General features: G+C 49.8%; 4 protein-coding genes across 4 annotated transcripts; 1 reads left to right on the top strand and 3 right to left on the bottom strand.

Moving 5' to 3' along the window:
* Positions 1-3,817: 3,817 nt before the first annotated feature.
* Positions 3,818-5,020, top strand: N7473_006540 (retrotransposon gag protein; the record flags this gene model as incomplete). Its single annotated transcript, XM_057152480.1, has 1 exon — positions 3,818-5,020. The coding sequence occupies one exon, from the start codon at positions 3,818-3,820 to the stop codon at positions 5,018-5,020; it is 1,203 nt and encodes a 400-aa protein (XP_057006818.1).
* Positions 5,021-12,801: 7,781 nt separating this feature from the next.
* N7473_006541 (retrotransposon gag protein) lies at positions 12,802-14,148 on the bottom strand (the record flags this gene model as incomplete). Its single annotated transcript, XM_057152481.1, has 3 exons — positions 12,802-12,827; positions 12,898-13,730; positions 13,787-14,148. The coding sequence occupies 3 exons, from the start codon at positions 14,146-14,148 to the stop codon at positions 12,802-12,804; spliced, it is 1,221 nt and encodes a 406-aa protein (XP_057006819.1).
* A 4,980-nt stretch (positions 14,149-19,128) lies between these two features.
* N7473_006542 (uncharacterized protein) lies at positions 19,129-19,767 on the bottom strand (the record flags this gene model as incomplete). The annotated part of the gene is made up of 1 exon (XM_057152482.1): positions 19,129-19,767. The coding sequence occupies one exon, from the start codon at positions 19,765-19,767 to the stop codon at positions 19,129-19,131; it is 639 nt and encodes a 212-aa protein (XP_057006820.1).
* Positions 19,768-23,634: 3,867 nt separating this feature from the next.
* Positions 23,635-25,369, bottom strand: N7473_006543 (cytochrome P450; the record flags this gene model as incomplete). Its single annotated transcript, XM_057152483.1, has 3 exons — positions 23,635-24,628; positions 24,690-25,189; positions 25,244-25,369. The coding sequence occupies 3 exons, from the start codon at positions 25,367-25,369 to the stop codon at positions 23,635-23,637; spliced, it is 1,620 nt and encodes a 539-aa protein (XP_057006821.1).
* Positions 25,370-25,738: the final 369 nt, after the last annotated feature.

Consider the following 25,738-nt stretch of genomic DNA (forward strand, 5'->3'; position numbering starts at 1 on the left):
CTAAACCCTAAACCCTAAACCCTAAAACCCTAAAACCCTAAACCCTAAACCCTAAAGCCTAAAACCTAAAACCTAAAAACCCCTAAACCAGGCCCCGACACTATAGGTAGTCAGAGACGGCCCTAGACTCTAGTGTCTCGTGCTGAAGGAACGCTTGGAACGGCTGAATAAGAGCGAGGTACTGGATCATAAGCTAGGCGACTTCCGGGAGGAGGAAACGAACCGGCTATCGAGACGCATTATTCTGGTTCCGGGTCTTGTGGTAGCTAAGGATAAACAGTATCTGCCTGTTATGGAGAAATAGGTCCTGCGTGATTAAGGTAGTATTCCTCTACCGAAGTGCAATAAACTCGGTGCGACGCCCTTATTGCCCGGAGCTAATGAAAAAAGGGACTATCAGCGCGCGCAGAAACCGCTGCACGGTATCCTTATACTGTTGCACGGTATCGGTGCGTACCTCCTACGTACCCGCGGCGGTCTGCGACCAGAACGTCTGGAATAACGCCTAGGTCTTACCTACCCGAGAGACTAGCTAGTCCTTAAGTGGGTCGAAATACGATGCGTTCCGCGAGTCAGTTAGGAAGGACTGACCCGGCGCGGTAGTATCCTAGTTATCGACAAGGAGTGCGAGGTTAAGACTAGGAATATCACTCGCAGGGCTAGACCGGCCGCTGAGGCATAGCTCCTGTTCAAAAATCCGCCGAGCCTCCGTAATCCCTTCGAAGACGATCCGATGGAGGTCGGAGAGGTGGAAGATCACATCCGACTATACCAGCGTCTCTTTATCAGTATGCTAGCGGAGCTGTGCTGGTGGAACTTCGGTCTGGCTAATCCGGAAGCCGAGTAACCGATTCTCTAGCAATTCCACGATAGGGCCTTCTGTGTCATTCAACAACCACTGATCCCGAATTTCGACGATCATAGTACTAATGTCCGTATCTTAGTTATTACCCGTCTCGGCTAACACCTGGGCAAGTACCACTATCTGACAATCATAGATCAATTGCGATAGAATCGATGTATAGTTCCCGATGAGCATCTACGCGCCTTGCTGATAGCTCCAGAACCGCACGGCTGCATACGACACTAGGACAGAATCGAACTTGCGATAGCGCACAGTGTGTTGAATAACTGCCAGGCTAAACTCGAGAACAGCCCGGTCAAGCCGGTTATAGGAAGCCCCGGTGTCTGCCTCGCCGCTTTGGGGATCTGTTCGACTGGTGAGTTCGCTCGCGGCCTCAGTCACCTCGCACTATGCTTCGAGCTGTCGACTGCTTGGCTGGAAGAGTGTGTCCCGGAGATGGCCTTGCTCAACGACTCGGTCCTAGTAGCAGATCAACCGCTGCTAAGTGTCGATATATTTTCGACGAGACTGCTAGTTCTGTAGTTCAGTGATAGGATCCTAGGAGGTTTCCCTCTGTGTGAAGGTATTCAGTAGTCGTGCATTGCGCCGGCTGAGGCATCGGGCCTCTACGTTCTGGTTATGCACAAGGACAGTTATTGTTTTCTCTAGAACCCGTCCGATACTCTTACAGATCAGGAATAACAACAGCTCGTCTTGCACCCGAGGGAGGTAATAGCTAGGACCGAGTTCTTTGAGCTCCAGCCCAAGGAGATGGATATAAATACCGGTACGCCTCATCCACGGCGTCAACTCGGAAACGTGCCGCGCGGTCTCTACACAATCTCGTTGTGGCTGAGATTGACTCTGTTAGTACCGTCCCATAATTTGATTCTATGCATTATCTGGTATAGGAGTAGGGGGAGACGGGATGTGGGTCGATGATGGAGCATTCTCTGGTGTATTGGCATAGGGATATATATATTGTGGAGTAGCGGACTGGTGGGTCTGGTCGGCCAAAACCACAGCAAAGTACTGTTGGCATTGCTTCTGCTGAAATAACGTCTGAAGGTACGCCTCATGCTATGGGATAGCCCCTTGACGTAGAACTTGCCATTGATGTGTTTTGTTATAATGTTGTCGCATCCAATCGGTGCTGGTCGAACGAAAGTCGCAGTTAGGGAGGTGGCAGAGGAATCCCAGCACGGTCGGCAGGCCACGAACCTCGTTAATGCCATCTCGTGGGTGAACCACACCAGCGTTGGAGGCGGCGACCGGGTCTAACTCGCTGGAGGATACAATTCTTCGTCGCTGGCCGCTTTGTAAGTGATGTTTCTCTAATAGATGACGGGAGAGATTCTGTCGTGTGTAGCAACCCCCGTGTGTGGTGCAGAGTACCACATGGAACGCTGGCAAGACTCTGAGGTACGAGGGAAGCGCTTCCAGTTCTGGGACCACCACGGACTCTACCGGGCTAGAACTACGCATAGACATAATAGAAAGGTCGGAGATCCAGATCCTGTGGTCAGAATACGAAAAATATGTTGATTTGAGTAGAGAGAGCTTTTTGAAGAACAGCGGGATTTCCCCTGAAGAACAGCGGGCGCTAGTAGATTTTTGGTTTAGCGCCGGGAAGCTTTTGTTAGTAAGGTTGGTGAAGTACGCTGTACTTCAACGTGGACTATATACAGGCTATGCAAGGGTGGATTGCTTACTGAGGGGTCTGGTTGCTTTTCAGCGGATCTGCTGACGATCTTTTGGAGCCTATGTAGGATGATATGGATGGATAATGGTGATAAGATGGATATTCCTTTTCTAGATACTGATTTGGTGCCGAGGGGTTGGTTACCAAAGGATTTCGCGGATACTAGGTAGGAGTTAGATACTGAGATGGTACTGGCGGCCTAGGTGTTTTATAATTTTGCTAGGGGCTATTGGGCGAAGCATAGATACTAGGCTATATAGCTAGATAGTGCTATTATAGCTAATGTTAGCTATAGCCTAGCCTATAGTAGGCTAAGTAGGGTGTGCCCCTTAGTAGGTAGTAGGCTAGGCCCTCAGTAGATTACTTAGTATAGTGTACGGGTTCCCCCTTAGAAGATAGGAGGGCGGGCACCTAGGAGGGCAGGTACCTAGGAGGTAGGGCCTTTAGTAGATTACTTAGTATAGTATAAGGTCCCTGCTTAGCAGATAGTAGGCTAGCACTCTAGTAAGGTGCCCCCGCTATTAGACTGCCCCCGGTGGGAGGGTGCCCCCGCTACAAAACTATGCTATCTACTAGACTGCCCCCGCTGGGAGGATGCCCCCTCTGCTAGACTACACTATCTACGAGACTGCCACCGGCCGTAGGGTGCCCCCGCTGCTAGACTGTGCTATCTACTAGACTGCCCCCGCTACTAGACTGCCCCCGCTGCTAGACTGTGCTGTCTACTAGACTGCCCCTGGTGGTAGGGGTGCCCCCGCTACGAAACTGCCCCCGCTGCTAGACTGCCCCCACTGCTAGACTGCCCCCGCTACTAGACTGCCCCCGCTGCTAGACCGCCCCCGCTACTAGTGTCACGGGCCAGTGCCCGATATAGGTCACGTGTATCACGAGACCTTGGCGTATTGACGTGGAGAACGCGCGGGATAAACTTCCCCTCCTTAAGCTTTTTGTAAACAGCATGTTGGCCTAGTTAGATTGAATCTAAGTCTTGCTTCAGCCCTTCACATACAAAAAGCTTCCTTCTACACCTAGAAGTATCATTGGTCATTGGAAAAGCCCTAGGAAAGCGACCTAGGCACTCATTGGAAACACCCCTGAATCCCCAGCGATTCAGTGACGAACACATATCGGAACGGAATCCTCGCGCATAGATCTCTCAGCGCTCGAGACGGATTAGAAAGCCCTAGAAGATCTCAATTCCTAGGCACACTGGAACATTGGACGAAAAGCGACCGAAGCATTACCGGCACGCTACACAACCCCTAGGCGCTATGCAGCACCAGGAATCGACGAGCCCTCCCGGGTGGGCGCAAACGCTATTACAGCAGATAGCACAGACCCAGGCTATGCAGAACGAAGAAAGGGAGCGGCGTCACCAGCAAGATGCTGCTCAAGAGGAGCGGATGCGTCGCCTCGAGGCAATGCTGGAGCATCAGGCCTCACTAGCCATAACGACAACCACGACGAACGAAGGGCAGGCGACACCTGCACGATCAGCCACCGAATCGGTGCCGGTTCCCCCACGAACAGAGATTGTTCACCGACCGAAACCACGTCTCCCGGACCCAAAACCATTCGGTGGAAGCACGAGCGATTGGCCAACCTGGCGCATTTCGATGGAGAACAAGCTTAGTGTGGACGGCGAAGCTATCGGTTCCCCTCAAGACCAATTCATGTACGTATTCTCTAGACTAGAGAAGCTCGCCTGGAAGAATACTGGAACCTTCGTGAAACTCCGCCGGAACACTGGCGAACCGCAAGCCTTACTCGGCCACCTTGAGAATATCTACGGAGACCCGAATATCAAAGCACGCGCAGCAAGACGACTCCACCAGATTCGACAACCAGAAGACATGAGCTTTTCTAGGTTCCTTCCTAGACTAGAAAAGGAATTCGCTGATGCAGACGCTCTTGAATGGCACGACGAGGCAAAAAGGCAGATCCTTCTTAGCGCGCTCAATAAGACCATGACGAATGCGTTAATGAATCGAGGCATCCCTGCTACCTCGGCGGACCTGATCTCCCGGCTTCACGAGATCAGCTCAGATATGGATGCCCTTAATATCAACAAAGAGGAACGAACACGTCGTCCGCGCTCGCCTAGACAAAATAGCGATGAAATGGATTGGACACCGACCGTGTCGGTAACCCGTGCCGAACCACACACGAAACACCGCCGACCCGAAAGCGGAACGCCGAGACAAGCTCAATGGGTTAGTCAGGACGAGATAGATCGGCGACGTGCTGAAGGGAAATGCCTACGATGTGGAAAATCTGGACACCTTATCGCGAGGTGCGCGCTCCTACCGGCACAACGGCCGAATGGTACACGTATCGCTACTACCTCGAGCAAGAAGGGAAAGGAGCGCACGGTCAAAGTGAAGAAGTCGAAGCCTGCAAGTGACCTAGATTCAGTAATAACGGCTTCTGACGACGAGAGTGTGACTACTGAGGATGAATCGGGAAAAGAGTAGCTCCTGTTCTAAGTCGCGAGCAGGAGCAAAAGGGGGTCGAGAAGCTACTGGAACGTGAGACATTACCGTTTATAGTCGATGCTAGAGTGAATGGAATCCAATTTACACAAGCTCTCGTCGATAGCGGCTGCCGCTGCTATGCAACGGTAAACGAGTCTCTAGTCCAGTCGCTCGACCTCCCGCGCATTGAGATACAGCCACGAGTCCTTGACGGGGTGGTGCCGGATCAGTACCGAATCACCCACATTACCCATTTCGACCTCGACGTCCACGGCCAGCAACAAGGCCGCGTGTTTGCGTATATCATCGGACCCCAAAGCGACAGTATGATACTTGGGGACCCATGGCTACACGACGTGAACGGACGATATTCAGCACGGAAAGGATACCTAGACATCTTCACAAAGTCTGGGGAGCGGACAAGATGTTGGAACCGCGCGGATCGCACTATCGGGCCCCCTGGAGTGAAGGCGCTACGCGTGGCACAGACAGAAGCTTCTTCTATCCAACAGCTTGTACGGAGCGTATCGGATGCAAATCGTTTGCAGATCGGTAGGGTTTCGTTAGACGATATCGAGAAGGCATTACGACCAAAGAAGTACCTCGATCCAAAGGACAAACTGCCGAAACACTACTGGCAATGGCTTGCCGCTTTTAGCCAACAGTTAGCCGATCAGCTGCCTCCACACCGGCCAGGAATCGATCATAAAATCCCTCTGAAACGCGATCGAAACGGTGTCGAAGAGCCACCGCCATATGGCCCTCTCTACGGCATGAACAAGGAAGAGCTTCTTTACCTACGAAAGACCTTAACAGACCTGCTTGGGAAGAACTTCATACGTGTAAGCCAATCGCCTGCGGCAGCACCGATCTTGCTAGTTAGGAAGCCAGGCGGCGGCGTACGATTCTGTGTTGACTATCGGGGGTTAAACGAACGAACAGTAAAGGATCGCTACCCCCTACCACTGATTCGAGAGACGCTACGGAATATGGGCCACGCTCGCTGGTTCACAAAGCTCGATATTATCGCAGCCTTCCATAAGATCCGTATCCACCCTGGAGAAGAATGGAAGACTGCATTTCGGACGCGATACGGGCTCTACGAGTGGAACGTAACCCCGTTCGGATTGACTGGCGCACCAGCAACGTTCCAGAGGTATATCAATCAGACTCTGCGGGAGTACTTAGATGACTTCGTGTCGGCCTACGTTGACGATATAATTATCTACACTAACGGGACGCTAGCGGATCACCGCCGAAAGGTCGGCGAAGTCCTGCAGAAACTAATGGACGCTGGCCTCCAATGTGACATTGCGAAATCGGAATTCGAACAGGACTCAGTGAAGTACCTCGGCTTTATCGTCGAGGCTGGAAAGGGGATTCACGTCGATCTAAAGAAGGTGGAAGCTATTAGGGCATGGGAGAGACCGAAGTCTATACGGGATGTGCGAAGCTTTATTGGGTTTGCGAACTTCTACCGGCCATTTATACCACGATTCGCCGACCTTTCGGCACCCTTAACACGGCTAATGAAGAAAGACGCTATATTCAAATGGGACGACGATTGCCAACAGGCCTTCACGGAACTGAAAGAGCTCTTCATAAACGCACCAATCCTAGCACATTTCGAAGAGGATCGTCAAACAGTCGTAGAAACTGATGCCTCCGGCTGGGCAACTGGTGCGGTTCTATCGCAATATGGACCCGACGGGCAGCTACGGCCATGCGCCTACCTATCTCAGAAGCTATCCCCAGCAGAATCAAACTACGAGATCCACGATAAGGAGCTTCTAGCGATTATACGTGCTCTGCGCGAATGGAGACCTGAGCTGAAAATGGTGCCTCGATTCACTATCGTGACGGACCATAAAAACCTTCGATACTTCGGAAAAGCACAACATCTCAACGAACGGCAGATGCGATGGGCAGACCTCTTAACAGAGTTCGACTTTGACCTCCGTTATCGCCCTGGCAAGCTTGCAGTAAGGCCGGATGCACTATCACGACGGAGTCAGGATATGCCTAAGAGTATCACTGACGAAAGGCTGTCGAATCGCTTCCGAATCCTACTCAAAAGGGTCAAGATCAAAACGGGTCGGCTAAAACTTCAATCAGCCGACAGCCAACCCAGTGAGGAGATCGATTTCGAAAGAGATATCCCCCTCTTTGATGAACCGGAACTTCAGACAGAATGGAAAAAGGCAAGGGCGTCTGACTCGATCTACCAACGAATCTCCAACGCTTTGCTAACGGGAGAGCGCCGAATCGCTGCCGAAACGAACATTAAGACCAGCCTATCGGAGTGCCATTTAGATAATCGAGGGGTGCTTCACTTCAGACAGCGACTCTGGATTCCAGACAACGAGGTTCTACGCACAGGAATTATACAGAAGATCCACGATTCACACGTTACGGCGCATCCTGGGCGAGACGCTACCTATTCGATACTTTCTCGACGGTTCTTCTGGCCAGGAGCGGCGAAAGACGTACGACGTTTCCTCCGGAACTGTACAGTGTGCGGACGGAGCTCAGTATGGCGAGACACGAAACATGGGTTACTGAAACCGCTACCAATCCCCCAGCGAATCTGGGCTGAAATATCCGTTGACTTTATCACCGGGCTACCACCCTCCGGACCCACGGGAGCAACGAACTGTATGGTGATAACAGATCGGTTGACAAAGAGCGTGATTCTGATCGGAATGAAGAATACAACAGCAGAGGATGTAGCAGAGGTGTTCCTCACACACTTCTATATGCATCATGGGGTGCCACTAGCGATTGTGAGCGACCGCGGCCCGCAATTTGTGAGTTCCTTCTGGGAAAGAGTATGCGAAAGGCTATCGATTCAACGCCGATTATCCACTGCTTTCCATCCCCAGACCGACGGTGCAACAGAGCGTGCCAATCAGGAGATCGAACGAATTCTACGCGTGTTCACTACATACGCACAGGATAACTGGAAGGATCTACTACCAATAGTCGCCGTGGCAATCAATAATCGTGATGCCGCTTCAACAGGAATCTCGCCATTCTTCTTCACCCACGGTTACCATGTTGATCCGATTGGCATTGACGAAGCAGGGCAACTACAAGACGCCCTGACCCCACCACGAAAGGCAGGCGAAACGTTCGTGAATCGCCTACGAGAAGCTACCGATTGGTCCCAGGCCGCTATTGCTTCCGCGCAGGCCCTTCAAGAAGAGCAAGCGAACCGACGTCGACAGGCAGCGCCTATCTACAAAAAGGATGACTGGGTTTGGCTAAATCTGCGGAACGTACGCACACAGCGACCGTCAAAGAAGTTAGATTAGCTACATGCTCGATACCGAGTAGTAGACGTCCCGTCGCCGTTCACAGTCCGACTTGATGTGCCTACTGGTATACACCCAGTGTTCCATATTAAGTTAGTTCGCCCAGCAGCAACGGACCCATTCCCATCTCAGTTAGTAGACGATTCACAACCACCACCACTACTAGTTAACGGAGAAGAGGAATACGACGTAGAGCAAATCCTAGCCGTACGAAGGAGGAAGATTGGGCGAGGATATCGTGACGAGGCGTTAGTGAAATGGAGAGGATGGGCAGAACAGACGTGGGAAAGGCTAGACTCAGTGCAGGATTGCAGCGCCTTGGATGCCTTTGAAGCGCAGCACGGCACCGTTTCGGATGTGATTCGCCAGCAAATCGGCACCGAAGCCCATATCGTCGTGCCCCTAACGAGATTGAGGCTGGGAGGGGGGTATTGTCACGGGCCAGTGCCCGATATAGGTCACGTGTATCACGAGACCTTGGCGTATTGACGTGGAGAACGCGCGGGATAAACTTCCCCTCCTTAAGCTTTTTGTAAACAGCATGTTGGCCTAGTTAGATTGAATCTAAGTCTTGCTTCAGCCCTTCACAGAGGGGTTGGTTACCAAAGGATTTCGCGGATGCTAGGTGGGAGTTAGATACTGAGATAGTTCTGGCGGCCTGGGTGTTTTATAATTTTGCTAGGGGCTATTGGGCGAAGCATAGATACTAGGCTATATTGTGAAGGGCTGAAGCAAGACTTAGATTCAATCTAACTAGGCCAACATGCTGTTTACAAAAAGCTTAAGGAGGGGAAGTTAATCCCGCGCGTTCCCCACGTCAACATACCAAGGTCCCGTGATACACGTGACCAACATCGGGCACTGGCCCGTGACAATACCCCCTCCTAGTCGAGCTCGCTAGGGGTGCGACGACATGGGTTTCGGTGCCGATTTGCTGGCGAATCACATCCGAAACGGGGCCGTACTGCTCTTCAAAGGCATCCAAGGCGCTACAATCCTGCACTGAGTCCAATGTTTGCCAGGTCTGTTCTGCCCATCCTCTCCATTTCACTAACGCTTCGTCACGATATCCTCGCCCAATCTTCCTCCGTCGTACGGCTAGGATTTGCTCCACATCGTATTCCTCTTCTCCATCAACTAGTAGTGGTGGTGGCTGCGAATCGTCTACTAGCTGAGATGGGAACGGGTCCGTTGCTGCTGGGCGAACTAACTCGATATGGAACACTGGGTGTATGCCAGTAGGCACATTGAGTCGGACGGTGAACGGTGACGGAACGTCTACCACTCGGTACCGAGCATGTAGCCAATCTAACTTCTTTGATGGTCGTTGTGTGCGTACGTTCCGAAGGTTTAGCCAAACCCAGTCATCCTTTTTATAGACAGGCGCGGCCTGTCGACGTCGGTTCGCTTGTTCTTCTTGAAGGGCCTGTGCCGAAGCGATAGCGGCCTGGGCCCAATCGGTGGCTTCTCGTAGGCGATTCACGAACGTTTCGCCTGCCTTTCGCGGTGGGGTCAGGGCGTCTTCTAGCTGCCCTGCTTCGTCAATGCCAATCGGGTCAACATGGTAGCCGTGGGTGAAGAAGAATGGCGAGATTCCAGTTGAAGCAGCATCACGATTATTAATTGCTACGGCAGCTATTGGCAGTAGATCCTTCCAGTTATCCTGTGCGTACGTCGTGAACACACGTAGGATTCGTTCGATCTCTTGATTAGCACGCTCTGTTGCGCCGTCGGTCTGGGGGTGAAAAGCAGTGGATAATCGGCGTCGAATCGATAGCCTTTCGCATACTATTTCCCAGAAAGAGCTCACGAATTGGGGGCCGCGGTCGCTTACAATCGCTAGTGGCACCCCATGATGCATATAGAAGTGTGTGAGGAACGCCTCTGCTACATCTTTTGCCGTTGTATTCTTCATTCCGATCAGAATCACGCCCTTCGTCAACCGGTCTGTTATTGCCATGCAGTTCGTTACTCCTGTGGGTCCAGAGGGTGGCAACTCTGTGATAAAGTCCACTGATATTTCGGCCCAGATTCGCTGGGGGATTGGCAGTGGTTTTAATAACCCGTGTTTCGTGTCTCGCCATACAGAGCTTCGTCCACAAACTGTGCAGTTCCGGAGGAAACGTCGTACGTCTTTCGCCGCTCCTGGCCAGAAGAACCGTCGAGACAGTATCGAATAGGTGGCGTCTCGCCCAGGATGTGCCGTAACGTGTGAATCGTGGATCTTCTGTATAATCCTCGTGCGTAGAACCTCGTTGTCGGGAATCCAGACCCGTTGCCTAAAATGGAGTACCCCTCGATCGTCTAAATGGCACTCCGATAGACTTGTCTTGATGTTCGTTTCGGCGGCGATTCGGCGCTCCCCCGTTAGTAAAGCGTGGGTGATTCGTTGGTAGATCGAGTCGGACGCCCTTGCCCTTTTCCATTCTACCTGGAGTTCTTCTTCTTCAAAGAGAGGGATGTTTCTCTCGAAATCGATCTCTTCGTTAGATTGGTCGTCGGCTGATCGAGGGTCTAGCCGTCCCGTTTTGACCTTGACCCTTTTGAGTAGCACTCGGAAGCGATTCGATAACCTTTCGTCGGTGATACTCTGTGGCATATCCTGGCTTCGTCGTGATAGTGCGTCTGGCCTTACTGCAAGCTTACCAGGGCGATAACGGAGATCGAAATCGAACTCTGTTAAGAGGTCTGCCCAGCGCATCTGCCGTTCGTTAAGGTGTTGTGCTTTACCGAAGTATCGAAGGTTCTTATGGTCCGTTACGATAGTGAATCGGGGCACCATCTTCAGTTCCGGTCTCCATTCGCGTAGGGCCCGTATAATCGCCAGGAGCTCCTTATCGTGGATCTCGTAGTTCGATTCTGCTGGGGATAGCTTCTGGGATAGATAGGCGCATGGCCGTAGTTGCCCATCGGGCCCGTATTGCGATAGAACTGCTCCAGTAGCCCAGCCAGAGGCGTCAGTTTCCACGACTGTTTGACGATCCTCTTCGAAGTGAGCTAGGATTGGTGCATTTATGAAGAGTTCCTTCAATTCTATGAAGGCTAGTTGGCAGTCATCGTCCCATTTGAAGAAAGCGTCTTTCTTCATAAGCCGTGTTAATGGTGCCGAAAGGTCGGCGAATCGAGGTATAAACGGCCGGTAGAAGTTCGCGAATCCAATAAAGCTTCGCACATCCCGTATAGACTTCGGTCTCTCCCATGCTCTAATAGCCTCTACCTTCTTTGGATCAACATGGATCCCCTTTCCAGCTTCGACGATAAAGCCAAGGTATTTCACTGACTCCTGTTCGAACTCCGACTTCGCAATGTCACATTGTAGGCCAGCATCCATTAGTTTCTGCAGCACATCGCCGACCTTTCGGCGGTGATCCGCTAGCGTTCCGTTGGTGTAGATAATTATGTCGTCCACGTATGCCGACACAAAGTCGTCTAGGTACTCTCGTAGAGTTTGATTGATATACCTCTGGAACGTTGCCGGTGCACCAGTTAGCCCAAAGGGAGTCACGTTCCACTCGTAGAGCCCGTATCGCGTCCGAAATGCTGTCTTCCATTCTTCTCCAGGGTGGACACGAATCTTATGGAAGGCTGCGATAATATCAAGCTTCGTGAACCAGCGGGCATGGCCCATGTTCCGTAATGTCTCTCGAATCAGCGGTAGAGGGTAGCGATCCTTCACTGTTCGTTCATTCAACCCTCGGTAATCTACGCAGAATCGTACGCCACCGCCTGGCTTCCTAACTAGTAGGATTGGTGCTGCTGCAGGCGATTGGCTCACGCGTATAAAGTTTTTCCCAAGTAGGTCCGTCAACGTTTTTCGCAGGTAAAGAAGCTCTTCCTTGTTCATGCCGTAGAGTGGACCATACGGTGGTGGCTCTTCGACACCGTTTCGGTCACGTTTCAGAGGGATCTTATGGTCGATTCCTGGTCTATGCGGAGGCAGCTGGTCGGCTAGCTGTTGGCTAAAAGCGGCCAACCATCGCCAGTAGTGTTTCGGTAGCTTATCCTTTGGGTTAATATGCTTCTTAGGGCGGAGTGCTCTCTCGATGTCGTCTAGTGAAACCTTGCCGATTCGCAGGCGATCTGCGCCCGATACGCTCTGTATAAGATGTTGGATGTATGATGCCTCGGCCCGCGCAACGCGTAGTCTCTTTACTCCAATAGGCCTAATAGTGCGATCCGCGCGGTTCCAACATCTAGTTCGCTCTCCAGACTTCGTGAAGATGTCTAGGTATCCTTTCTTTGCCGAATATCGTCCGTTCACTTCGTGTAGCCATGGGTCCCCAAGTATCATACTATCGCTTTGCGGTTCGATAATATACGCGAATACCCGGCCTTGTTGCTGGCCGTGGACATCGAGGTCGAAATGGGTAACATGGGTGATTTGGTACTGATTCGGCACCACTCCGTCAAGGATTCGTGGCCGTATCTTAATACGCGGGAGGTCAAACGCCTGAACTAAGGACTCATTCACTGTTGCATAACAGCGGCAACCGCTGTCGACAAGAGCTTGTGTAAATTGAATTCCATTCACTCTAGCATCGACTATAAACGGTAGTGTCTCACGTTCTAGTAGCTTTTCGACCCCCTTTCGCTCCTGCTCGCGGCTTAGAACAGGAGCTACTCTCTTTTCCGAATTGTCCTCGGTGGTCACACTCTCGTCGTCGGAAGTCGTTAGATCTAGGTCACTCGTAGGCTTCGACCTCTTCACTTTAACTGTGCGCCCCTTTTCTTTCTTGCTCGAGGAAGTAGCGATACGCGCACTATTCGGCCGTTGTGCTGGTAGTAACGCGCACCTCGCGATAAGGTGTCCAGATCTCCCGCATCGTAAGCATTTCCCTTCGGCCCGTCGCTGATCTATCTCGTCCTGGCTGACCCATTGAGCTTGCTTCGGTGTTCCACTTTCGGGTCGGCGGTGTTTCGTGTGTGGTTCGGCACGGTTTACCGACACGGTCGGTGCCCAATCCATTTCGTCGCTATTCTGCCTAGTCGAGCGCGGACGACGTGTTCGTTCCTCTCTGTTGATATTAAGGGCATCTATATCCGAGCTGATCTCGTGGAGCCGGGAGATTAGGCCCGACGAGGTAGCAGGGATACCTCGATTCATTAACGCGTTCGTCATGGTCTTATTGAGCGCGCTAAGAAGGATCTGCCTTTTTGCTTCGTCGTGCCATTCAAGAGCGTCTGCATCCGCGAACTCCTTCTCTAGTCGGGGAAGGAATCTAGAAAAGCTCATATCCTCTGGTTGTCGAATCTGGTGGAGTCGTCTTGCTGCGCGTGCCTTAATATTCGGGTCTCCGTAGATACTCTCAAGGAAATCGAGCAAGGCCTGCGGTTCGCCAGTGTTTCGGCGGAGTTTCACAAAGGTTCCAGTGTTCTTCCATGCTAGCTTCTCTAGTCTAGAGAATACGTAGATAAATTGATCCTGGGGAGAACCAATAGCTTCGCCGTCCACGCTAAGCTTGTTCTCAATCGAAATTCGCCAGGTTGGCCAGTCGCTCGTGCTTCCACCGAATGGTTTTGGGTCTGGTAGGCGTGGCTTCGGTCGGTGAATCGTCTCAGTTCGGGGGGAATCGGCACCGATTCGGCGGCCGATCGCGCTGGTGTCGCCTGCTCTTCGTTCGTTGTGGTCGTCGTTGCGGCTGGTGAGGCCTGCTGCTCCAGCATTGCCTCGAGGCGACGCATCCGCTCCTCTTGAGCAGCATCTTGCTGGTGACGCCGCTCCCTTTCTTCGTTCTGCATAGCCTGGGTCTGTGCTATCTGCTGTAGCAGCGTTCGCGCCCACCCGGGAGGGCTTGTCGATTCCTGTTGCTGCATTGCTGCTAGGGGTTACGTAGCGTGCCGGTAATGCTTCGGTCGCTTTTCGTCCAATGTTCTAATATGCCTAGGAATTGGGATCTTCTAGGGCTTTCTAATACGTCTCGAGCGCTAAGAGATCTATGCGCGAGGATTCCGTTCCGATGTGTGTTCGTCGCTGAATCGCTGGGGATTCAGGGGTGTTTCCAATGAGTGCCTAGGTCGCTTTCCTAGGGCTTTTCCAATGACCAATGATACTTCTGGGTGTAGAAGGAAGCTTTTTGTATGTGAAGGGCTGAAGCAAGACTTAGATTCAATCTAACTAGGCCAACATGCTGTTTACAAAAAGCTTAAGGAGGGGAAGTTAATCCCGCGCGTTCCCCACGTCAACATACCAAGGTCCCGTGATACACGTGACCAACATCGGGCACTGGCCCGTGACATATATAGCTAGATAGTGGTATTATAGCTAATGTTAGCTATAGCCTAGCCTATAGTAGGCTAGGCCTTTAGTAGGGTGTGCCCCTTAGTAGATAGTAGGCCATGCCCTTAGCAGGGCGGGCACCTAGGAGGGCGGGCACCTAGGAGGTAGGGCCCTTAGTAGATTGCTTAGTATATTATAAGGGTCCCCGCTTAGCAGATAGTAGGCTAGCACTCTAGTAAGGTGCCCCCGCTACAAAACTGCTCCCGGTGGCAGGGTGCCCCCGCTGCTAGACTGCCCCCGGTGGCAGGGTGCCCCCGCTAGTAGGGTGCTCCCGCTACTAGACTGCCCCCGGTAGCAGGGTGCCCCCTCGACTAGACTGTGCTGTCTACTTGACTGCCCCCGCTGCTAGACTGCCCCCGCTGCTAGACTGCCCCCGCTGCTAGACTGCTCCCGGTGGTAGGGTGCCCCCGCTGCTACACTACCCTTAGTGGCAGGGTGCCCCCTCTAGTAAGGATAAAATACTAAATCCTTCGATTACTCAGCGACTACTAGGCCTACTAGGCTGCTAATAGTATCAAAATAATACCCGAAGCGAGGGCAATCCAGCTATAATAATCTTGATTAGTCAGCAGTCAAAAAATTTCTAAACCTATTCAACCTCATTTTCACGAAGGCCCGGGGGCAGTCACGTGACAGGGATAGCCTCGCATACTAGAAGGGCCCTCAACCTACCTAGTGTTTCTTCCCAGGATAGAATCGCATAGCTAGATAGCTAGATATCGCAAGTAGGCTGGCTAGCAACTGGCGAATGGAGACCACTACGGCCTGATTGCTAAGGCCACGAATCTAGGCTTAGCAACCCCAGCAATCTGGCAGGCCCAATCGGGTATAGCCTACCCGCCGGCCCTGGCCTTGGCATCCCCCATCAAAAAAATCCCAGCCAAATGGCCCCCCTTAGGGTAAGGCCCTTAGACGTGATAATCCTGGAATATTATATGACATTTAGATAGAACCCGCTATCGGATGAAAAGATTTAAAAAACCCGATCAAAAAATATCAAGATTTCGGGTACTTAGGGGGGGGGGGGCGTATTAACACACCCCCCCCCCCTTTGCCAAGACTTTTTTACTATGAGCCCCCCCCCCGGGGGTGGGCCGGAATATGTTTAGTGTGGATCTACCCTTTTCCCTGCTGTTTAGACCCGACTAGATACTGTATTCGCTAACTAATTGCTAGCTAAATCGCTTACTTGATGCAATAAGAAGTATTTGGTAGCTGTCGACTATTTAATACTGTATCTCTATACGACGAGATACCTTTCGCTCTGCTTTGATAGCGAAATAAGAGCTTCTATCTTTACTGCCGCCTTAGATACAAGCTTTGCTAACAATCCTGACCGAAAGAGCTCTGAAGGATTTATCTTCTGCTTATTTAGTAGCCTAATTGAATAGAAATGGCGCAAGCAAAAGACTGTCACTACGTCGACTACAGAAGCCGAATTGCTAGCTATTAGCCACGCGGCTAAGTAGCTCTATTAGATCAAACGCCTCTTTTCCTTTATCTAATTCGAAACTGACTAATTAGATATGATCGAATGCGATAATCAGCAGACAGTTGATTTGCTTACGCGCGAGAAATCAATATTTCAGACCAAACTTCGTTATGTTGATATCCACTAGCTTTGGATTCGCTAGGAAGTCTAAGCTAAACGATTGCGAATTGAATAGGTTAAATCGGCTAAAATAATAGCCGACGGCCTTACAAAGCGTTTATCTGCAGAAAAACATACTGCCTTTATTCAGTAGCTAGGTATAGAGATCTTACCTACAGAGAAATCCCCTTCCTTCTGATATCTCTTATTCAGCTCTCACTTTGACCTTACATTAAGAGCTGAGGGGGTGTGTCGATATGAGTGGGTGTATAAGCCTATGCTATCGAACTTGACAGAATACGACGGAACGTCCACGTGACAACGATCTTCAACGATTGATATCAACAACTTGCATATATAACGAAAGAGCTTCAATACTCTATTTCTCCTGATTTCCATGAGATTCTAGTCTAACGTATTACCTCGATTTCATGAAGTTATAAATACTGCCTGTCTTCCATAGCTAGTTGAATCAAGTTTAATGATTGTGATGAAGTTGGAGTATTCTTCTATCATAAGTTAACTTCCGATTCTGAGCCGAATCGTACGACGACCTGACTTGACCTATACGATTCTTCGCCAATCGTATACTGATTTGACCAACCGTGCACGCTTGCTTGCTTGTACACGCAGAAGGATTTATGCTGACCCTGTAAATCCGACATCTTCTTTAAGGTTTTAGTTAGTAATTAGTACCTTTTCGTTAATATATTAGTACTATCTCTACTAATAGGTTATATCTATATAGCTTAATACTCTAAGGATTTAAGTCCGACTGTCGTAATAGCGCCTTAAATCTCCTTCGAGTTACTATTAGAGGTCTAGGAGCTATTCTTATTGTTATTATAGTAAAGAGTTAAGAGTAAACGTAGGAATATTTTTAAGCTTAATATCTTAACCCTTTCCTAATAATTCGTAGGGGTCCTAGTATAGGTTTAATAGAGTTTCGTCTAGTTTTCGTCCTATAAGCTATAATCTAAGCGTTTCGGCTTAGTCTTATAAATCTTTAAGCCTCTACAGCTTTTTTATAGTAGCTTAAGTAGCTACGAGGTTAGCATTAAGATCGGTTAGGGTTAAACCCTAGTCGGTCGCAATTAGGATTTCTTCCGCGATACAGGGAGGGTTCGGTGCCCCTTCGGTAGAGGCAGTAGAACAGGTCCTTAGTGCTATTTTGTAAGGATATACTCTATAAGTCAGAATAGAGGCCTATCAATCAGGTAGGAGAAATAGAGCTAAGTCAATAGTGTAGAAAGGTCAAAGACTGTTTCTTGAGGATTGTAAAACCTCTTCAACATAGGTCAATTTATATACAGTCTTATCGCTCAAACAGGAAGGAGATATATCCTTGGTAGGGAAATGGGAGCGGGGTGAAACACGAGGCTTATGTAACCTCTGTTAAGGGTGTTCCCTGCAGGAGTTCGTACACGTACTGATGCCGAAGCCCCAGCGAGCCTCCACAGAAAGCCTGCCGGCTTATCAGGTCCGGGAAGCCTGATGCACCAACACATGGGGAAGGCCTGCCGGCTTATCAGGCCCGGGAAGCCTAAGGCACCAACACTTGGGAATAACCTCATGCCAGGATATATCATAACATCCTTCCAGAGCAACAGCGAGAAACAGCCGGCTCTCAGCAACATTCATCAGGCAGGCACTGAATGCACCAATCCTTACAAATCCCCCCGTCATAATAGGCGGCGACCAGTCCGCGGTGCCCATTTCGCGCGCTATACAGGCATTAGGAAGTACTCAAAACAGAGCAGACTTCACCCTTCTGCTTAGCCGTTTAAATAACGTCAAATCCAGGGTATGTGCCGGTGAATCTGCTCAGCTAAGTGGGTGTATTCTAATTACTGTTCTATCCAGGTCTAGCGCGCTGGGACAGTCACATCCGATAAAAGAATAAAGGCTGCTATTAAGGCCGACGACCCCATACAAGCACTTATATGGCTTCGGGAACCTCTCACTATCATCGCGTACCTGAATCATCCTCTGGTCAATTCCCACATAGTAAGAACGGCAAACATAATTCGGGCAGAATAGGGCCGGGCAGAGGAAGCCTAGGAGAATGCCGGGAATGTTGTCGAATATGTCCAGGACTGGTGGGATGAATGGATCCGAGACAGCCTTAAACACAGTGCTGCGGAGGTCCGCGCGTAAGTAGAGAAGTGGGCGAAAGAGATAATTCAATTCTAGGCGGTTCGGACGGGCGATCAAGCTAAGGAAGTGAACAATATTTTAGCGAGCCTGAGGAGGCTCGCCTCAGATACGGAAATCGGTCGGTCTGGATTGACTTGAGGCGATCTTTTTTTCCCTGTCTAAGGGTCAAGCATATATCTCGAAATATCATGACTTAGACTTTACTCTGTCCGCTACATAGATCACTTCGGTACTCTGCCAGTTTCGGCCACATATTTGCCTTCTTAGCCTTTAGTAATGTGTTTCCATCCACACAATGTCTATATATCATTTGGTCACTCAATTAGCATATGTCGGACTAAAGTAGTGGATCGAAGGACGGAACAGTCACATGGTAATTCTAATAGGCCAAAAATGCACTATAGGCGGCATCTTCAGCTTTCTTAGAATTATATGTTCGCGTTGTTCAGGGTCCGATGTATTTCTCATTCATATATGCTGACAGCATACTCTATATTAGAAGTCACGTTCCGCCTGCTGGCGCTCTAGTCGCGGGCGGTGAAAATCGAACCCAGCACAAGTTGCTATAGAGGCGAGTAAGGCTAATGTTCCCCCATTTACAGCAATATAGAGTGCACGTCTCAGAACAGAGGTGCAGAGCGGTCGAGTCTGCATCAGAACTAAGGAAGTTTCCTTATAAACAGGAATTCTACACAAAGCTAGTATACCCCAGTACAGAGTAGACGCTCTCTCTTCAAATCTTATTGTGCTTGCTCGAATTCTATTCTCATCATCCACAATACACCTCCGGGCAAAAATCATCGATTTTGCTCCAAGACAGGCCCATGTCATCACTATCACACATCATCGTCCAAAGATCCCATAAGGCGAGTGGCCAACACTTCATCCATCCCGGAAAGGGCTCAAAGTCGGCCAAGTTCGGCCATGCTTCGACAACCTTCACATACCGCACAGTATCACCTTGAACCAGCTCTGCTTCCTGGTCCAGGGTCTCTACCGATGCACCAAGTAGAGTCTGGAGGCATTCCTCATCAATAACGATACACATTCGATATTTGTTGAATTTATCACGTTGGCCCTGTGCATCTACCCATGCCTCGAAGTGAGCGCGAATTGCATCAATCGATGCCCCATTGAACTGTGCCGCATCTTCAATAACAGTTGAACTGTGCTGGGCCCATATTCCGTCATATATCGCAGGGTCTCCCCCGTTGCTAGCATATTTTGCACATTCTTCAAAAAATTCTTCTTTGATACAGGCCTCGAGGTACTTGATCACGGCAGAGAAATGTGGCTCAGATTCAGGGGTGTAGGTTGTACGATAGATAACATATCCCCAGCTCAGATAGGTTTTGAGGTGATAAAACAGCTCCCAGGTGGAATCAGGAGGGCGACGCATAGAGCTCATGTTTCAAGAATAGATGTATTTAATAGCAGTGTCGAAGACCCTAAGCCATAAAGGGTAGTGTGATCAAAAAGAAGAGCGAAAGAGATACGAGCACGTTGTACTCTGGACGTCTGGGGAGAGCGAGAATGAAGGCTCCAGCACTACCAGAGAAAGCTACTTATACAAGACTACCAAACAACAATCTAGGCAACCAAGACAAACACGGCAGGAGTAAAGGGGGAGTGTGTAATGTTTTGTACAGTACGGAGTAGCGACATAGCCATCATCCTCTTAGTATTTGTCGGATCTTCGATTTAGCCGTATTGACTAAGAATGCTGCCTGTAACGTAATTCCCAGCCGGTTGGGACACCCAGCCGGTCGGGACACCCATTCCAAAATCGCGTATTTCTGCATACCTGCCTTATTCAACCACCTACCATACCACCAAAACGATCGGAATCATGGCAAAAATCGGCCAGTCAAGAGGGCAAGATCATATTAGCCCTTAATGATCTCGATAATAGCCGTATCACCTCTATTCGCGCAGCAGCGAAGCTATACAACATACCGCGTTCCACACTACACGCGCGCACACAGGGAAGATCCTCACACGTCGATAAACGCCCATCTGGTCATACACTGACTCAATGCGAAGAGGATTCGCTTACTGAGTGGATTATCTCTATAGATGCGCGTGGAGCAGCGCCTATGCAATCTACTGTGCGAGATATAGCTAATATACTACTAGCTGCGCGTGGTGAGACACCACCAGCTACTGTCGGCAAAAATTGGCTATCATCATTCGTTAATCGACGCGATAAGCTCCGATCACGATTCTCTAAACGATACATTACCAGCGCGCATTGAATAAGGACCCTAAATCGATACGCGAGTTGTTTACGACCGTACAGCGTGCGATCGATGATTATAGTATACAACTAGAGGATATCTACAACTTCGACGAGACCGGTTTTGCGATGGGCCTTATATCAGCGCAGAAGGTAGTTACACGAGTAGAATACTATAGTCGGCGGGCACTACTGCAACCTAGGAATCGCGAATGGGTCACTGCGATCGAAGCGATTAGTGCTGATGGCTATTCACTACCACTATATGTGATCTTTAAGGGCCAGGTGTATATTGCTGGTTGGTTTGAATTACCAGACCTACCGCGCGATTGGCGAATCGAGGTTTCGAATAACGGTTGGACTACCGATCAGATTGGTTTACGCTGGCTAGAAAAGCTATTCATTCCATCGACTAATACGCGTATGCGTGGTCGATATCGGCTATTGATCCTTGATGGTCATGGTAGCCACCTCACACCTGAATTCGACAGAATGTGCGCTGAAAATGATATTATACCGCTATGTATGCCTGCGCATTCATCGCATCTACTACAACCGCTTGATGTTGGGTGTTTTGCAGTGCTTAAGCGCGTGTATAGTCGCTTTGTGAGCGATCTAGCTCGCAATGCGTACAATCATATCGACAAGCTTGATTTCTTAGCTGATTACCCACGCGCAAGGGAGGAGGCTTTTCAGCCGCATATTATTCGAAATAGCTTCGCAGCTACTAGAATAGTACCAGTCGATGCCGAAAGGGTGCTTTCTAAGCTTACTATCTCTCTACGAACGCCTACACCACCGTCGAGTCGACTAAGTAGCAGATCTAGCCAATTCACACCAAAAACGCCTAAAACAGTGATTCAGCTACAAAAGCAAGCCTCATCGCTTAAAGAGCTACTCAAGCAACGGCCGCATAGCCCTCCTATTATTTTGGTCCTCTAGGTCAAGAAGGGCCGATTGAATATGTGATTTAATCGAGAGATCTACTTCGGCTATAGTGGTTGAGAAATTATGCGAATTGCGAAGGGAGGGGGATTGAGATACGATATTGTTAAGGTGAATGATTTCGTTGTGTAGGACCCTTGCGTAGCGGGGGTCCGTAATAAAATGTAATTTTTGTAAGGGGCCGGTTATATAGCGTTGACGGATGACTTCCAAACAGCCCTCGCTTCAAACTCTCGGTACTTTTATTTCCTCTTATATTATTTCCTTCTAAATTATTTCTATCCCTTTTTATTCATTGTTTTTTCCCCTTCCTTTTTCTTAGCGCTAGGCCAAGAATAAGTAGTGTCTCTTGGCTCCTTGGCTAGCGATCCGAATCAAAACATTTGCAGAGCGATTGGGATATTTCTGTAGCTATAGTTGCACTCATAGATCTATTTTTATTGAACTCCTCGATGTTTTATTCACACCACAACGACTTGCAGTGACTATACAAAAACTTTCACAACACTAGCTTCATACACAAGAATTGCTGCAGACACAGCACGTTTTACTGTAATTCACAAGCACCCGGAACACACGGCCATTCGGCACACCCTACCTAAAATTGCGTCTTCCTACCTACTATATATCTACTTGTTCAACTACCTACCATACTACCAATCGGCTCTGAATCCTAGCAAAAATCGACCAGTCTGGAAGGCAAATCTCATAAGTCCTTACTAGTATTAACATTAGCCCCATCAAATTTCTCCGCCAAGCCATACTACTTACTTCAGTGCCTCAGGAGCGTCGGGCAATACGTCCGATAGGCAGTCAACAAAGTACATACTAGGTTCCGAGAGACCTTCAGTACACGATCTACCCTATACCCTACAACTACTCGTCCGTCTCTACTAGATGGAGGTCGACGACCCCCCTGCGGCTAGCCTTCGCCCGGGAACTCCGCTCCTCCTCGAGTCCTCCGAAACCCCCCCCTTTATTAACTAGAGGTTGCAGCGCGCTTTGCGCGGATCAATATTTCGAATTATCTACGGGAGGAAGCTGTTCTATATTAAAATCAACTTGAGAGTGCCTGCCGACCAAAGTAGTGAGGATTATTACTATGAGCTGTTAGATAGCCTAGTAGGGGCAAGGTCTTAGGTCTAGACAAAAGAACGACTGTCATCTCCTATGCCACTTCAAAGTGTTGCAAGTCTCCCTCCCCTGAGCTTTCTACTTAGCCCAGCTACCCTCGTCGATGGATGTGGATGAGGGGCCGGGCGGAAAGAAGATATCCCGGCCGAGGATGATGCTAAGCTTAACTCTGTGGTGGAGCATGAAGTCTCGCAGTTACAAGTAGGAGATAGAAGAAAACAAGACTGAAAGCCGTCACTATCGCCGCGTAATCAACCTTTCCTTATGTTGCTGCGACCGTCCGCGCTACCAGAGTTCAAGAACGACTCCAAGAGCGAGTTTGTCTCGCTACGACAGCTTCCGCGCGTTCAGTCGACCACGGCCTCCCCCCCCCCGCCCTAGGTCGACGACCCTCCGAGGACCTTCTCAATCAACTTCCCGAGCTGGGTCATCGTGTGACTTTACCACCTCTATATTCCATCTCTCTGCGATCCTCCGTGGCCACACCCTCCGACTTGGGTAGCAGCAAACCGAACGCGAATTTCCTCCCCTCCATCCAATCCGCCCTCGGTTGGTTTCGCCTAGCGAGTTCCCTTCCACTTGGCTCAGTAGCCTACCTCCGCTGTGCCTCTCCTTGTCCTGTGCGAGATCCGCAGCATCGACAGTTTCTCCTCATGGGCAATTCCTCCCTTCCCATATCTCGCCCAGTCCGTTCTCACTACACCGCTTCCCCGTCAGCACCAAAGAGGCCTTCAAAAACGCTTCCCGCCATTCCCAATCGTCTCCCGCATTCTGGCGCGGATGTCCCTCGCCATGAAAAATGATTTTAAAGAGCGCAAGGGAACGCGGTTCACTGAAATTCCATCTTAACCTCTGAATTCAAGACCGCATCGTGTGGAGGCCTAGTAAAAACATGAAAATTCGCAAATACCAAAGTAACAATTCAAAAAAAAGGAACTTCTACATGAGCCTTCCCAATTTCTATGCCCTCATCTGCACCCGAACTGGCATTCCGAGTTTCGGATGTCCTGTAATCATGCCAACCTCCATAACCTGATACGCCTTCTCCCCCAACACAACAGGCGAGTCATCGGGGAAAACAGGTTCAATATCCATTTCACGCACCGTCAGGGCCAGGATCGCCCGAAGCTCGATTTGCGCCAGCTCCTGGCCGATACAGTTCCGTGGGCCCTGCTCGAAAGGCCGCCATGCGTTTTTCCGAACATGCAGCGGCTCGCCTTCTTTTGCGAGCCAGCGCTCAGGAAGAAAGTCTGTGGCTCGTGGCCAGAACTCCTCTGCTCGCTGGACGCCAAGGCTTAGTGAAAACAGCATAAATCCGTCTGTAGGGTACTGTTTCCCTGTTTCTGGGTGACTTAGGTAGAAGTTTGGTTGGCCTCTGCGAATTGAGCCGACGGGTGGGAAAAGGCGCAGTGCTTCTTTGATGACGCCCGATGTATAAGGGAGGTGGTTGAGCAGAGTTGGGTTGGCGGCGATTTGAGCTCGTGCTGTGCTTTTATTACTCCCGAGCACGGCGTCGTGTTCAGCACGCAGAGTGGCTAGTGCTGATGGGTTTTTGTTGAGGAGGTAGTAGCAGTATGATAGAGCTGTCGCTGTAGTGTCGTGTCCTGCAAATAGAAAGACCTTTATTTGGGCAATTGCGATGTCCATGAATTGTTCGTCCGCCCCGACTGCGTTGAAAGAATCTCTTTTAGACAGGAAAGCCTTGGTTGCTAGAGAGAGGATGGTGTTGTGTCCAGTTGATTTCCCACTCAGATGCTCTTGAATTCCTCGTTCGATGTGCGGTCGGAGGTAGTTTTTCATGATCCTATTGTTGTTCCACATGCGGAATGGGCGCAGTGGGTTGAGAGCCATGACAAGCTGGTCGGGAGCATTGCTTGCCCACAATAAGGCAATCTGTCGCTTCAGTGCCTCTTGTAGCTCATTCCTCTTCACTTGACAATGTAGACGAACGTCACTAAAAAGTTGCAGGCTGTCAGAGAAGATTATAGAAGGTGATATCAAAAGCGCGGGCATACAGGATAGCTCGGCCGATGATATCGACCGTGCAGTTAATAGCCGTATCTTCAAGTCTAATGACTTCGCCAGACTCGGCAGCGACCTTAAGTCTATCGACAAAGACATCAATCTCCTCAATGAAGGCGGGCATAAGCGACAAAATATTTTTGACTGAAAATGCCGGATTAAATATACCTCGCCATGTCTTCCATCTCTCCCCCGACATGTTGAGTAAATCGTTAAGTTGCGTGAATGGCCTGAACTCACTCTCCAGTGACGGATGTTTCGGCAGTGAGGTGATCTGCGTGAACTGGGCCATCATATCAGGATGGAATACGGCTAGCATTGGGGGCGCGATAGGCCATAAATCGATGTACATGAGTCCAGGTACCTCCAATTCCGGGTGGTCTTTGGCAAGGAGGAGAGGCATATATTGGCCATGAATATCGCTAGGATATTTTGCCATAGTTTTGCCGATGTGGAGCAAATGTCCAAAAATCCACGAATGGGGCAGCATTGGCTATTGAGGATTAGAAGGATATTGATCAACTGCCAATAGAGGGAATTTACGTACCACTCCGTGTTCGCTGGCTGCCTTCCGAAATAGACGACGGATTTGCCATACTCGATAGATGGATGCGACCACACCCGCAAAGGCGAGCGTCACACTTGCTCTGCCAAGGGTCATAAAAATTGACATTTTCGCAGCTGCGCTTGATTCTTCAAGGGTGTCAGGAGACTTTGCCCACGGAGTAAAAAAAATGCGTTTTCGCAGTTGCGGTTGATTCATTAAGTATGTCAGGAGAATGTGCGGACCCCCAGTGATCGGATTGAACGTTGCATTTGTGCCGACGGGCTCGTATTGTTTCTTCCAAAGCTTTTGATTGGATAATTGGTGCTACGGGAGTATTTCAGGATTACCGACTTAAAAATAAGCCCCTTGTGCATAGACTCCTTACGGCTAGAGCGTTGGGCACAAACACAAAAAATGGCGATTGTGGTACTAAAATTGATTAGGAAAGGCCGAGGGTCAAGGTCAATGCATCGCGGCTAATCCGCTTTAGGTATT

This window comes from Penicillium subrubescens (genome assembly GCF_028828155.1).
Source record: "Penicillium subrubescens strain IBT 31985 chromosome Unknown utg000005l_segment0_segment0, whole genome shotgun sequence".
NCBI lineage: Eukaryota > Fungi > Ascomycota > Eurotiomycetes > Eurotiales > Aspergillaceae > Penicillium > Penicillium subrubescens.